The sequence below is a fragment of the Phaenicophaeus curvirostris genome, chromosome 29 (assembly GCF_032191515.1).
Source record: "Phaenicophaeus curvirostris isolate KB17595 chromosome 29, BPBGC_Pcur_1.0, whole genome shotgun sequence".
Taxonomy (NCBI): Eukaryota; Metazoa; Chordata; class Aves; order Cuculiformes; family Cuculidae; genus Phaenicophaeus; species Phaenicophaeus curvirostris.
The window spans coordinates 3,279,189-3,293,864 of record NC_091420.1 but is presented as its reverse complement, the minus strand read 5'-3'; the positions used below and the strand labels follow the sequence as shown (position 1 = coordinate 3,293,864).

Genomic DNA, 14,676 nt, shown 5'->3' with positions numbered 1-14,676 from the left:
TGAGCCCATTGCCTGTTTGGTCTCGGTTGCTGCCAGAAGGACCACAACACTGGGTGTTGTGATACGGTTTGTTCTCGGGAGAGATAGAATTTGTCTCATTTGTGGCTTGATTTGTGTTGAAACATTGAATTCTTCCTACGGCTTGGCAGAAGAAAGGTAGGACAGGGAGTTAACTCAGCAATGTTTTAGCCTGTTAGCTCTCTGAGGATGGGATGGCTGAGCACACCAAACAGTGCTCTGTGCGCTGGGATCCTAATCTTGGCACTGGTATAATAAGCATGGGGTTTAACGAGGTTGCTGACACACTTTTCTTTCCTTCGATGTTATTGCTTTGTGCCCAGCAAGCCTGGGCTCTTCGGGCTGGTGACCGTGACTGTCTGGACACCTGGATACTCCTGGTTGTTGCTTGTGTGTGACAATTCCCTTGTTCTTCAGGATTTCAAGGTACAACGATGCTGTGGTCTGAAGTGAGGAGCTCAGAAATAGGTAGAGAGGATTAACAAAAGCAACAGGAGCTGAAAAGCACTAAAGCAGCCACTGCTTTCCCTTCCTGGAGCATGCTGTGGGCTTGTTTTGTTTCAATCTCTTCTCAAGTGGGCACAGACTGATGTTCTAAAGTAATTCATAGAATCAGAATGGGTTAGTTTGGAAGGAACCTTAAAAGCCCATCCCATTCCACCCCTGACAGGGGCAGGGGCACCTCCCACTCCATCAGGGGCTCCAAGCCCCATCCAACCTGGCCTTGGAAACCTCCAGGGATGGGGCAGCCACCCCTGCTCTGGGCAACCTGGGCCAGGGCCTCCCCACCCTCACAGAAAAACAATTTTTCCCAAGATCTCACCTCCATCTCCCCTCTTGCAGCTCAAAACCATTTCCCCCTCCCTTATCCCTGCACTCCCTGATCCAGAGCTCCTCCCAGCTTTCCTGGAGCCGCTTTCAGCACGAGAACCCCCCAAAGCTGGGGGTTTGGGTCCCTCAAACTGTCTTGGTGCCAGCAACGTTGCTGTGTGGAGAGGGAGAAGGAAAGGTGGCAGCTATGAGTGTTTTCAGCCCTCATGGGATGTTGCTGTGGTCAGTAAATTCGTTTTGTTCAGCAGCTTTGGATGGGGAGGCTTGTGCTGGGCAGATCTGAGCCTTTCCTCCTCTGGGGAATCGGGCCTGAGTGTTGGATGAAAGGGGGTGGGGGAGAAACAGGATTGTGGGATTCATCTGGGAAGTTAATGAGCTACAAGAGTCTGATTCCCTAGGTTTCTCTTCCCTGTCCTTCCCCAGACTGGCTGCAGCCGCTTCTCTTGCAGTGCCCTCTCTCCCTGGTGACATGGACCTTGCGTCCCAGGATGAGGGGATCCTCCTGAGAGCTCAGGGTGAACAGTGCATGGAGCACGACGGGGTTTTGTTAAGGGAAAAGTGATGTTGGTTCAAGGAGCTGCTCTGTCGTGGAGAATGAAATCCTATTTTATAGGGGGAGAAGACCACGCAAAAGGGTTTTCTGTCCACCTCCATCCCTCTCCAGATCATAAATGGGGGAAGTTAGGAGGAGCCAGGATCTCTGTGACCTATTCAGCCCTTTAGTCTCACTCCTGAGCGTCAAACAAAGAGCTGGCAGTGGATTTGGGAGCGCTCATTCCCCTCCGCTGGGACCAGGAAAGCCTTTGCTGCTTTGTGTACAGCAACTAAACCGCTGCCCCTCAGGGAGCTGCTGTCTGCTGCTTTAAGCCTGAGTTTGTGTCTCAGCCCCGGAAAGGCTCCCTCTTAAGCCGCCCTTTCCGTGCCTTCAGTCTGAGTCCAGCGTTCTGGTGTCCCCAGTTTGAAACTGGAACAGGCTTCACCCCTACTTTGTGATACACAGAAGCTGCTTTTGGTTTGGAGCCGAGTTGCATCTCCCGTTCCTCTGCCCATCCTGGTGTGACAGTGCCTGTCCTCAGCTGCACAAACCTTAAAGTTGATAAGTCCCCTGATACCCTTTTCTCCATCACTCCTGAGATTATGTGCATTAATTAGAGCATCCCTAATGCTAATAAGCAATGGGGGATAAGTGTCTTGTCAGTTAAATGGATGTGGAAAGTAGTTTGAGTGTTGGAATAGACGTAGATTTATTTTTATCTCTGCAATAGAAACAAAACTGCTGAGTTTGGAGGAGCAGCTGTGGGGATTCTGCTGTGTCCTGGCTAAATCAGGTAAGATAATAAATAAGGTCTAAGTTGTGCTGGGTGATGGTGCAAACCCAGTGGCCATAGAACGATGGAATGGGTTGGGTTGGAAGGGACCTCAAAGCCCGTCCAGGTAGGCTGACGTGAACAACAGAATTCCCCCCTTAAAACCTGTTCATTTGGATAATTAGAAAAGTTTGCATGGGAAATCATGCAAACATAAGGAAAACAAACAACTTTCCTGCTCCGTGTCTGGTTGCCTTTGAAGCTGCAGCTCAAATCAGAGAACCTTGGCTGGGTCTTGGTGTGGTGAAGGGGTGCAGCAAGCACCACTCACGTCTGCTATACCTGATCTGGGAGGATGCAATCCTGCTGGGAAACAATCCCCAGGGACTCTCGAGGGATATCGAGCCATTTTCTGGCTTTGATTTCTCCTGGGAAACCTTACTGCAGTGGTTTAGGATGCTCTCCCAGCTGACAGAGGCCACCATCTCTCTAGCAGGGTCAGCAGAGGAGACAAAGGCTCGATCCGGTTCAGTTCAATATCGCAGTCAAGTTCAGGTACCATGAAAAATAGTCTTATGACTCTTAGACTTTGGCTCGTTGCTCCAAAGCTTGAGTACTTGAATATCTTACAGATCTACTGCAGTTTGAGGTTGTTTTACATCATTCCTGGTCTAACTGGTTCTTCCTGGTGCTCATACGTGCTGGACGGCTTTGAGTTCTGTCCAAGCACTTAGCATCTTTTGGACACTGAGTTCAGCAGGCTGATTTCTCTGCTGGTTTAACAGAATGAGGGTTCTGCAGGCTCTCTCCCCTGCTCAATACCTGCCCAAAGAAACAGGGAAGAAAATAGAAAGTGCCTGAGCAGCCAAGGGCAAATCCACCCTCAAGGGATGGAGCCTGAAGCAGCAAGTTGTGCAGCCAGGGGAAAAAGAAGTGATGCAACTTCTAGCAAGTCTTGCTGAGCTGCTCCTCAAAATAAACAGGGTGTTAACACCAGTGAGGGCTGGGGCAGCTGCTCCCAGGGGCAGCTCCTGTCTGCACCTTGCATTCTGTTTTGCTCTTGAGGGTAAAGGCTGCAGCTCTGTGTCTGTTCCCATCTCCTTTCTGCACCCAGCTCCGCAGTGAGCTTGGTAGGACAGCCCTGGAGAAGATTGACTGGACACTGGAACCACCTTTCCTGTAGAGTTTAGAGAGAAATAATTCTCTTTTGGCTCCAGTATGCTGGGCCAGGAGCAGAAACACAGGCCTCTCTGCCTCACTTTTCTCCTGACTGTCCTCCAAAATCAGCCGCATCCCTGTACGATGCCTTGAAAAGATCCATGAGAAGTCCTGTCCTTACTCACAACCCCCAAGATTCTCCATGGAGCTCCCCCCCGATGCCACCGGTACTGAGATAGTGCTTGGATTACCCTAAGGTAACTACATAGAAAGATTTGGGTTAGAAGGGACTCCAAAGCCCATCCAGTCCCAGCCCTGCCATGGGCAGGGACACCTCCCACGGGATCAGGGGCTCCAAGCTCCATCCAACCTGGCTTTGAGCATCTCCAGGGATGGGGCAGCCACCCCTGCTCTGGGGAACCTGGGCCTCCCCACTCTCACAGGAGAACACTTCTTCCTAAAATCTCATCTCAATCCCCCTTTTTCAGCTTAAAACTGTTCCCCTCTTGTCCACTCCCTGATCCAGAGCCCCTCCCCAGCTTTCCTGGAGCCCCTTTCAGCACTGGAAGCTGCTCTAAGGTCTCCTTGGAGCCTTCTCTTCTCCAGGCTGAACAACCCCAACTCTCTCGAACAGCTCCGTGTCCTTCAAAGAGCGTGGGTCCCATCAAAGCCCAGTGTGGGGTTTGGGGCACCCCCAGCTCCTCTAGCCGAGGAGGGCAGCTGGCACACGCTGCCTCGGCCGCAGAGCCCCCAGGCAATTTGCTGAGACACACTCTCCCCCCTTCACATAATTTGCAAGCATCAATTTCCTCTCCCCTCTCCCCACGCGACCCTACCAGGGATTTCGGCACAAAAAGAAGATGCCACCGACTCTCTTGACCCCTGAACTCCGCTGCCTCCTGGGAGGACGAGGGCTGGGGCTGAGCCCAGAGAGGAGGGTTTGCAGCTGCCCCTGTGCCCTGAGGGGGGGACATATGGGGGTGACAGTCAATGCGAGAGGGAGAAAAGAGAGGAAATGTGTGTTTTCTTAGCGCCCGGCCTCCCAGCTCCTGGGAACTTTATGGCTCTGGAATATTAAGAGGCAGGAAAGTTAATTAATACTCAGAACAAAGCCCGGGCTGTTTGGCTTCTGGGAGAAGGAAGCAGTGGAGACAGGAAGAAAAGATTGGTGTCTTCTTAAATAATTTGTTCTTTACGTTCTATCAGCAGCTAAAAGAGATGAAGCTCAGGGCGCGGGGGTGAAGGAATTAATTTTTGGAGACCGAAGGAAGGAGAGTTTGTTGGGTGAGAGGTGGGAGCAGCCACCCTTGCCTTATTCACCTGGGGACTGAGTCTGGGACGTGGCAGAGCCGCTCCTGCGGTGCCAGCCTCTCTGCTATTTCTTTAAGTCCCTATTTCTCTTACATGAGGTGATGCTTCTATTCCCCTCGTAGCATCCTTCCTCTCCAGCCTGCCCACCTCCTGCTGCCTCTCTTGTCCCTGGCAGCAGATCCAGATGTAATGAAGGTTTTGTGTGATGCTGGTATCTAAAGGATAGAGAGTCCTGTGTCCCAGTCCGGTGCTCTGTCCCGTAGCCTGTGGTCACTGGTGCCAGGAGCTTTGACAACCGCTTTCTGTGTCCTCTCCTCGAGCAGCAGCGAGGTCCAGCTGAGGGAGGGCAGGCAGCTCAGCTCAGAGGAGCTATTGCAGCGAGCGAGGGCCGTTGGCCGGCACCCAGCAGGCATCTGGATCTAACATGTGTTTAAAATCAGGGTCTGACTACTACAAATAGGAGCGTAGGAACTGCCAGACTGGATCATACCCAGGGTCCATCTCTGCCGCTGCCCTTGTCTCCAACAGAGACCAAGGTGATGCTGCTGGGAAGGCACAGGAGACCCTGGAGTGACCCTGCGCTCCACATTCCCAATAAACTGGTACCCAGGCACCTGGTTCCCTCACTGGATCCCATCGCAGCCCTCTGCCCCGGCTCTCCTGGACTGTGTCTTCTCCCTGTGTGCAGCAAGAACACCTGGTCAGGTCTCCCCACCACACGCCTGCGCTGCTGTCCACCCCTCTGTCCATCGTCCAGCCAGTCCCGTGTGTTCCTGGAGGAAAATAGCAGGGCTGGAGAAAAAGGAAGGATGGTTTGGGGCGATACTGAGTCAAACTTGCTCTTCCCAGCCCCTGTGCTCCTGGCATCCCCTCCTTTTCTCTCCAGCCTTCTCTCCCCGGCTGTCCTGCGTGAGCTTGGAGGAGGCAGGGATGGAGGATGCTGCTTAGGACCTCCAGCTCTCTGCTACCCAGGTGATCTCTCCCCGGTGCCAGCGCAGCTTTCGCAGCGAGCTTTCTGGGGCTAATCAAGATCGACGTACAAACAAAACAGCATCTCTGCATCTCGCAGCCAGCAGAAAGGGAGAAGCAGATGGGCTAGAGGAGGCAGGGAGCTGCTGCTAAATGGATTGATGGAGAGGCCTTTAAGAGAGATGGATTGGAGAGGGAGCCGCTGGAGGAAAGGGCCGGGGCGGCCACGCTGCAAATGGGGCAGGGGCCCAGGGAGATGATGGGAAGGGAGAAAGGCCTGCAGATAACAGATGGATGGACACAAAGACTGGAAGGGAAGAGAGGGACAGATGGACAGGCAATAGAGAGAGTCAGGAGAAGAGAGGGATCTGAACGTAATTAGATTGGATCCGATTATGACAGACTCGATTAGAGCAATATTATGATCAGGAGCTTCTGTCGCTATTTGGCTTTTAGGGGGGAACAAAGCCAGGGAGCACGCGTGGAAGGGGGACGAGCAGAGGCGAAGGGAACGGGGAAGGATGAAAGGAAAGGGGCTCCTTGTGAAAGCTGTCAGGGGTGGTGGTGACAGATTGTCTGGTTATCGAGCACCAGGGCCGTCTGTCACCGACCGCTCACAAAACCTGCACTCAATAAAAGCCGGGGAGACAAAGGCGAGGAGAGGGGCGATCGGACCCCAGAGCTTCTGTCACGAGCCAGGCGAGCGTGGCCGGGGCGTGGAGAGAGCTGTGCCCATCAGCAGCCTTCTGTTGTAGCTCAAGTAAAGCTAAGCGTGCGCACAGACACACGTGCTGAGGGGTGCTGGACCCTTGCTCAGCCTCCCACCTACACGCACGTGCACCCAGTGACCCCAGTGTGCACACACACAGACACTGGTGCCCAAGCAGTTTGCACAAACAGCCTGCACGTGCATGTGAATTTGCATGCTCTAAAACACTTGTACAAAAACACCTTGAGCCCTGGTTTTGCAGGGCATCATCCCCCTGCGTGAAGGTGCACCGGCTGTCCAGGGGCTTCTCTAACACAGATCCAAACATCTCTGTTTCCTACTCACTCTCTACGAAGCCTGGTAGCTGGAGCACCACCTGGCTGAGCAAGACCTTGTGCCATCTGAACCCTCACAGGTGGCCTGAGCTGCGGCTGCTGGTTGCAAGAACGTGGCTGCAAACCAGATGTGGTGGAGTTGGAGCCTCCACAAACCTCATGTGTGCACGGCTGGACAGGACAGCACCAGCCGTGACCCCGGGGCCGCTGCGGGATCTCTGGTGGCTTCGCCGCAGGGAACAATCCAAACAGCCAGGGCTGCTGGAGAAGGCTTTGACAAGATTTTGCACCTACGGGCAAGCTGGGGAGGGGCTCTTGATCAGGGAGTGCAAGGAGAGAACGAGGGGAGTGGGTTTCAGCTGAAAGAGGGGAGATTGAGATGAGATCTTGGGGAGAAATGTTTTGCTGTGAAGGTTGGGAGGCCCTGGTTGCCCAGAGAAGGAGGCTGCTCCATCCCTGGAGGGGTTCAAGGCCAGGTTGGATGGGGCTTGGAGCCCCTGATGCAGTGGGAGGTGTCCCTGCCCATGGCAGGAGTGGGACTGGATGGGCTTTGAGGTCCCCTCCAACCCAATTCCATCATTCTATGATTTTATTAAATCCTCCCTCTTGACAGTGCAAAACGTGGGTGCTGACAGATGAAGGAGCCTTTGTAGCTCTCTGCCTGCTGGAGGAGGAAGGCTGGGAGTCTTCCTCATCCCAGGGCAAAGTCAAGGTTATGGGAAAGGGGCCTTGGGTGCTGGACACAGGCTCTGTGCTTGAGTCCCTGCGGCTGAGCAGAGGGGCTTGTCCCCCGTTAGTATCCCCAGGGGCTCCTTTTCCCCGCAGGGCACCCCAGGAGGATCTGGGACGGGAGGCTGGATCTGCCAATGCCTCAAATTGAGAGAAGGGCTTGAGCGGGAGCTGAAAGCTGGATGCTGCACGCGGCGATGGCCTCGAGGCCAACACAGCCCGGGCTTGGCCTCCCCAGCGAGGATGATGCTCCGGCAGCCAACTCAGCTCCTTCCCTCCTTCCCTCCGCGAGCCCAGCCCGGCAGGATGCCCGGAGCAGCCCAGCATCAGCTGTGGAAAGAGGTGGGGGCCCTGCTGGCGTCCTGGCAGGAGAAGACGAGCTGGCCCCGAGGGTGGGCAGGCGAGTCAGCGGAGGAGGAAGAGGGAGCGCAGAGCGAGAATAAACACAAACAACCCATCGGGCTCTCGGGGGAGCTGGGGGCAGCGCTGCAGCGAGGGAGGAGGGGGATGTGCGAGGGATCCGGGATGGACTCACGCACCCGTGGGGCTGGGGATGCTCTGCTCGTGTTTCCACGCATGAGACAGCAGCGATTCGTGCGCGGGGTGCGTGTGGGATGCCCGATGCGGGTTGCATCCCGTGCCTTATCCAGTCGTGCTGCGCACCGCGCGCGTCTTGCTCTCGGGGCGGAGGAAGCTCCTGCCACGAGCTCATTAGGCGAATCTTGTGTTCTAATCGGTGCCATAGCAATGGTGAGGCAGGCGTCGTGCTGCCACCTGATCCCTCTGCCTCGTCCGCCGCTCGCCCTGCGAACTCCAGGACCATCTGCTGAGCCGAGCCAGGGGCTGGAGGCCGCCCAGGTGCCCATGCCCAGCACCTGAGCTTCTGCAGCGCGTGGGGACAGGGAACCAGCCCCCCGCCAGCCGCAGGGGCCACAACCTCCAGCGCTCGGTGCAAGGAAGGTGGGAGATTCCAGCCAGCAAAGTGCAGGGAGGACTGGGAGGATGCACACGGCTAGAGGAGCTGCTGTGATCTCCAGAGCAGGGAGTTTTCGGATGAGGAGGACAAACTCAAGTGGATTTTTGCAAGGTGGAGTTGACAGAGGAATTGGAAAGCAGAGAAGGGTGAGAGGCAGAGAAAGTCGCGCCCACAACAGGGGCCGTTGTTTCACAGTTAAATAGAGCATCAGTGTTTCCAAGCAAGAATTCCATCCTCAGGGTACCTGCCTTCCACTTTCTTTCTCTTTTCTTACCAAACTTTCCTCCAGATGAATCTCAGGGCCAGCTCACAGGTAGAACTGGTGAGGCGGTGGCTGCGGCTGGTGGAACGTGGCTAGGAGAGGGTCTCCATGGTCCGGGCACCCTCCCCTCTTCACCCACCCCGCTCTCCCCTCCCTGGACACGTGCATCACGCGGCTGTGAGCACACGGACACGCGTGGATGCTGGCACAGCACGGACACCCAGCCCAGCTCCCACACGCACCCACACAGCGCTGGGAGCCGTGGGGCAGCTCTGCTGTTGGCCGCGCGTCTTCTTCTACAGACACTGCTCCTCGTCCCTGGACCTGCCTGCCTGTCTGCCTCTCCCTTTCCCCTTTTCCCTGCTCGCTCCCATCTCTCTATTTCTCCTTTATGAAATATGCATGGAGAACAGATGTCGCCTTCTCCCGGAGCACACCCACCCTCCTCTCTCCATCCCTCCCTCCCTCCCAGCCCACCACCTCCATCCACCCTCCAGGACCACATCCAACCTCCACCTCCCTCCTCTCCCGGGGGCTCCAACCTCCCACACAGCCAATGGCATCCCCTCTCTTGACTTTAATATTTATGAGGGGGGGAGCACCAGAATGGCCAATGAGGCGGCCGGGGTCGGAGCTGGTGTGCGAGGCTGGGGTGTATATATAGCGTGTGGGGCACATGCCTCCTTGGGGTGTCCATCTCAACGCGCGGCGACCCCCTCGTGCTCCTTCCCAGGGAGTAGCATGTCTGGGTCCCAAGGCTGCTGGGGCTCCCCCTGACCCCCCAGGTCCATCCCGTGGAGCGGGACACTAGGAAACTTTCTCCCACCTCAATGGATGGATGAGCCGAGCGGTTCCTCCCTCCCTGGATTACTTTGAGCTTCCTCCTGCTGGAAGAGAAAAGCTGGAGCCTGAGAATGGTCATCGGCTTGGGGGTAAGGGATGGGATGGGATGGGATGGGATGGGATGGGATGGGATGGGATGGGATGGGATGGGATGGGATGGGATGGGATGGGATGGGATGGGATGGGATGGGATGGGATGGGATGGGTGAGCAGCTCTCCTGGATGTCCCTGCGAGGTTTGATGCTGCCAAAACAGTAGCGTTGAAGTGGGGAAAGGGCCAGGGAGGTAAGCGGCATGGTCTGTGCGGGAAGGTAGCTGCACAAAAAGCCCCAGGAAGAGAGCTTGACCTCGGCACGAGGTTTAATGCACAAACCCATGTGCGCATCCTTCGCTTTGGGCTTGGCTGGTGGCACAGGGAATTCCAGATCAGGAAAGAGAGAAGGAACCTCGTTGAGATGGCCTGGAAGTGAGTCCCAGACACACTTTCCGCGGCCAGGGAGGCTTCTGAAATTGTTCCACTGCAGTCTGGAGTGCAAGGAAAAGGGCAAGAGAAGAGGTGGAAGAATTTCTTTCCATTGGAGGGTTTAACCTTCCTGGGGTTGTGCTGAAGGCAGGACTGGAGAAAATGTTGGCTTGAAAGAGCGACTGTAAAAGATGGAATTAGGAACGTGGCATTTTCTGGTTCCTCTGAAGGGAAGAGTCAAGTAGAGTCACTCAGAGCACAGGTCACCCACACGAAGGAAAAGCTGTTTGAGGACTGGGCTGACTCAGCAGAGGAGGAGTGAGAGAAGGAGTTTATTTGGGTCTAGGACAGAAACTTGTCTTCATGTCCATGGTCCAGCGTCTCCTTCCGATGTCCTGAAACTGAGATCCCATGCTTGCTACACCTTAAATTCACTGACGAGGAGCTGAGACAGCGACAGCAGCTTATCCCGCAGCCTGCGGGGTGGCAGAGCCGTGAGTGCTTCCCAGCTGCTCCTGGGACAGGTTTTCATCCCCGTCTTTCCCAGGAGAAGGAGGTTTTGCAGCCACCCCTCTTCCAAGATGAAGTGACATGCTCGTCCCTCAGTGCTGGGGTCTTAGGAGGGGACAGAAGATGCTTGTTGTCCCCCTCCCTGCCCTGGGCTGCAGCGATGGGGCTGGTAGCAGAGCAATTTCTCATCTGCACGCGGACTGAGCTTCCAGCACAGCCCCGGTCGGATGCGGCTGCACCTGAGTTTGCAGAGAGAGAGGAGAAGAGACCTGGATAAGGAGGCAGAAGAGCATCGAAGCCAGTATAAGAGATCCAACACGGTTCTCCATCCCTAAGAGCAGCGAGGAGGATATTTAAGGAGAAGCTGCACATGTGATCCTGGACATCCAGGCGGTGACTTCTCACTGTGGCCACAGGGATGAGCCTCAAGCTGGTCATGAAGGGTTGTCCAAGGCACCAGCCAGACGTGGACTTGCTCTGGGTGGTGTTCACATGGACACGCTGCTCCCTCAGCCACCGAGCACCAGAAAGGAGGTCCTGGGTCTGCAGAAAGTGGAGAAGAGCAGAAAGAGAGAAGAAATCAAAGCAGGAGAGGAAGGGAGAAGGTTAAACAAGGTGTAGAAGTCACAGCTACAGCAGACGTGGTAACTTCAGGAACTTGAGATCCACGCTCCCGCGTGGGCTGCAGTTCTTGGTCCCTGTCTCTGAAGCCAATCACAGGGAGAGTGAGTTAAACCCAAGCTCAGCCATGCTCCAAGAATGATGCAGCTTATCCCAAGCTCCAAGTAGGGAGGGAATCTCCACGCATCCCAAAAGCCACGTTTCCATCAGCCCTTCCATCACCTCCAGGCTAAGGGCTTCACAAGAGTGACTTTCTGTGCAGGATTTGGGTGGTTTGCTTGTACTCTGAAAGGTTTTGTGCTATGGAAAAGGAAGCCCAGGGTCATTTTTAAAGTGAGAATTGCATAGAGCAGTGCAGAGGTGAGTGTGTGCATGCGTGCGTGGTGCCCGACTTGGGGTAGATTTATCAGCGTGGGTGTAAATTATGGTGCATAAATGGATGTGGGACTCTCACAGAGGAGCTTTTGATGGGGAGCATCTGCACATAGGTGCTGGGAAACGTGTATGTGGACATGTGTGTTTGTGGAAGCATGCAGAGAGACAGCCACAGAGGTTTTGGGGGGCTCAGAGCGGCTCTGCAGATGCTTAGGGGGTTCCTTGTGTTCCGTGGGCAGCGCTTCTGTCAAAGCACATCAAGGGCTCTGCCCCCCGCCAGGCTTTTCAAACAGGACGTGGACTATTTCTTCCCAGCCATCACCTGTCCATATTCGTTTAGTTTCCATTTCTCACTCGTATGGCTCATTACAAGCTTGTCAGGCCTGAAGAGGGGTGATGTGTTGTACATCTCTGCCTGGCTCGCTTCCCAGCCGCTCTGCCGGCTCTTCCAGCGTTTCCCCATCTGAAGTTTATTCCCCAGCTCCTCTCCAACCCTTCCTACAAGAAAGCCTCCAGGAGAGGGGCTCTTGATCAAGGAGTGTAGGGATAGGATATGGAGGGAGGGTTTTCAGCTGCAAGAGGGGAGATTGAGGTGAGATCTTGGGGAGAAAGGTTTTGCTGTGAAGGTGGGGAGCCCAGGTTGCCCAAAGAAGAGGTGGCTGCCCCATCCCTGGAGGGGTTCAAGAAGGTTTTGGAGGGGCTTGGAGCCCCTGATGCAGTGGGAGGTGTCCCTGCCCATGGCAGGGGTGGGACTGGATGGGCTTTGAGGTCCCTTCCGACCCAACCCATTCCATCATTCTGATTCCCCTTCTTTGGAGGAGGGTGCACCTGCAGCAAGACCTGCCTTTCCCAGACCTGCTCCTGGGATGCTGGAGGCATCTGTGCGAGCCGGAGAGCCCCTCGTGCCGGAGCCGTGCAGGGGAGGCAGCGGGGGGAGGAGAAGGGAGAGGAGAGGCAGCTTTCCCAGCCGGCAGCGCAGCATCCCAGAGGGAACAGGGAGCCAGCGTCTATTTGGACACATCAAGCAAAGCAGCTGTGTTGGGTTCCATATGTCGGGGGTGCCAGGATCCATGACATACGGGCTCATTTAGTGCACAATAAGCCCCCCTTCCTCTCACCCCCACAGTCTGTTTTTCCCCTTCCCTCATCCACCACCTGTCATCTCTCCGGAGAGCCAGGAGAAACAGCTTCCACCTTCTCCCAGAGCAACCCCAGCACCTCCCTCTCCGCTGCCCACGAGCGGCAACCTGGAGCCCCATCCCAGCCTGTTCCCCATTCCCGTTGGACCCGATGCCGCAGGGCAGGGGGAGCAAATCCAGCTCCATCTCTCGTACCCACCACGAGCCCGGTAGCACTGAGAGTCCTTGTGCTTCTTCTCTTTTTCCAGAACGCGCAGGAGGAGTTTGAATCTGACCCTTGACACCTCCCAAAGTGGGTCCTGCACGGAAAAGCCCGTGGTCTCTGTGCTCAGGTGCTCGCAGAGGATATTTACTTATTTATTTATTTATTTATTTAATTTCTATGCCTCCTGCCACCGTCCTCACGTTATTTATCACGGAAGTTCTTCGGGGAAAAGGGAAAATTTTGAGATTCCCTTGTAGACACTGTGTGTGATGGGGAGGAAGAGGAAGAGAACAACCAGGGGTTCGCTGTGATCCAGAGATCTTCTCTATAAAGAGGAAAAAAAAATAAGTCTGTTCTCCTGTCTCACACCTGGGAAGCCCCCGTCTCTCCGTCCACCCCTCTCGCGCAGAGATGATGCTCAATTCAGATCAGACAGAGATCGACCTCCCCCCGACGCACTCCGAATCTGAATCCGTCTTCAGCGACTGCGGCGGCGGCCGCACGGGCAGCACCGAGGACGCCAGCGGCATCGGCTTGTGCGCTCAGTCCCGCGTCGCCGAGCCCAGCGACGCCGTGAAGAAAGATCTTCAGCACCTGAGCCGGGAGGAACGGAGGCGCCGGCGACGCGCCACGGCCAAGTACCGGACAGCCCACGCCACGCGGGAGCGAATCCGCGTCGAAGCCTTCAACATGGCCTTCGCGGAGCTGCGGAAGCTGCTGCCGACCCTGCCGCCCGACAAGAAGCTCTCCAAGATCGAGATCCTCCGCTTGGCCATCTGCTACATCTCCTACCTGAACCACGTGCTGGATGTCTGAGGCGCCCAGCCCGCATCCGTCTGTCTGTCTGCTACATCTCCTACCTGAACCACGTGCTGGATGTCTGAGGCGCCCAGCCCGCATCTGTCTGTCTGTCTGCCACCTCTCCTACCTGACCATGTGCTGGGCATCTGAGCCAAGAGCTCGAGTCCATCTGTCCTTCTACGAACCGAACCATGTGTTGGGCATCCAAAACACTGTGCCCGTCTTCATCCGTCTGCTCAAAAGGACCAAGACCCCAGCTGTCTGCTCTACCCCCTGTCTGAACTCTGTTCTGTATTTCTCCACCACCAAACCCATGTCCGTCTGTCTTTCCATCCCGCCTGAGTCAGGCTGGATGTTTGGTCCATCAGCCATCTGTCCGTCCTGCTGGATCTGCTGCCTGCAGCCCGTGCTGGCTCTGAACGCTCCCATCTTCTCTCCACCCATCTGCTGCGCATCCCACCTACACCACCCGCGGGATCCTGAGCCGTCAGTCTGTCTCCTATGTCTGCTCCACAGCAGGAGCCACTGAGCCTGAGTCTGTCTTGTCTGTCTGTCTGTCTGCCTGTACCTTCTGCCACCAGCCACCCCACCAGCACGGCCAGTCTGGGGGTTTTGTCTCCTGGCTGCTGCTCTGCCCCTGGTGTCGTGCTGGGCACTGCAAGGTCCCCATTGGTCCCATCGTCTCCGCGGAGGGAGCTCAGCCAGGAGCATCCCTGGGTGTGGGGCAGCTCCTCTGCGTTCTCCCTGGATTTTCACCCCCCTAAGGAAGCACAAAGCGTGGGGCAGACCTGGCAGGACCCAGCAGATTCCCCTTGAGATGGAGCAGAGAGGGGCGTTTGCTCCCTGTGCTGCCCTCACGGTGCCCACAGCAGCGCTGGCGGTGGGTGCAGAGACCCCCCCAGACTCAGGTTGCCCCCAAAGGTGGGTGCTTGGGGGTGAAGGAGCTGAGGAAGGTGATAACACAGCTCGTTGCAGCTCTCAGCCATGGGCTGGGGCACGGCCACGCCGGTTTTTGGTGGGCACAGGTCGTAGCAAGACATCTTTGGGTGAGAGACATGAGCCTGAAAGCCGCAAGGAGCAGAGTGATGAGCCAGAGGAGAACCTGCCCGAGCCC

The 14,676-nt window shown here is 55.9% G+C and overlaps 1 protein-coding gene across 1 annotated transcript; it reads left to right on the top strand.

Annotated features, from left to right (window-relative positions):
* Positions 1-13,115: 13,115 nt before the first annotated feature.
* Positions 13,116-14,114, top strand: NHLH1 (nescient helix-loop-helix 1). Its single transcript, XM_069878474.1, has one exon. It carries the CDS (start codon positions 13,173-13,175, stop codon positions 13,575-13,577), a length of 405 nt encoding a protein of 134 aa, XP_069734575.1. The 5' UTR covers positions 13,116-13,172; the 3' UTR covers positions 13,578-14,114.
* Positions 14,115-14,676: the final 562 nt, after the last annotated feature.

Excerpts from the sequence above, each read along its gene's own strand:
- NHLH1 (XM_069878474.1), top strand. The coding sequence starts at position 13,173 with ATGATGCTCAATTCAGATCAGACAGAGATCGACCTCCCCCCGACGCAC.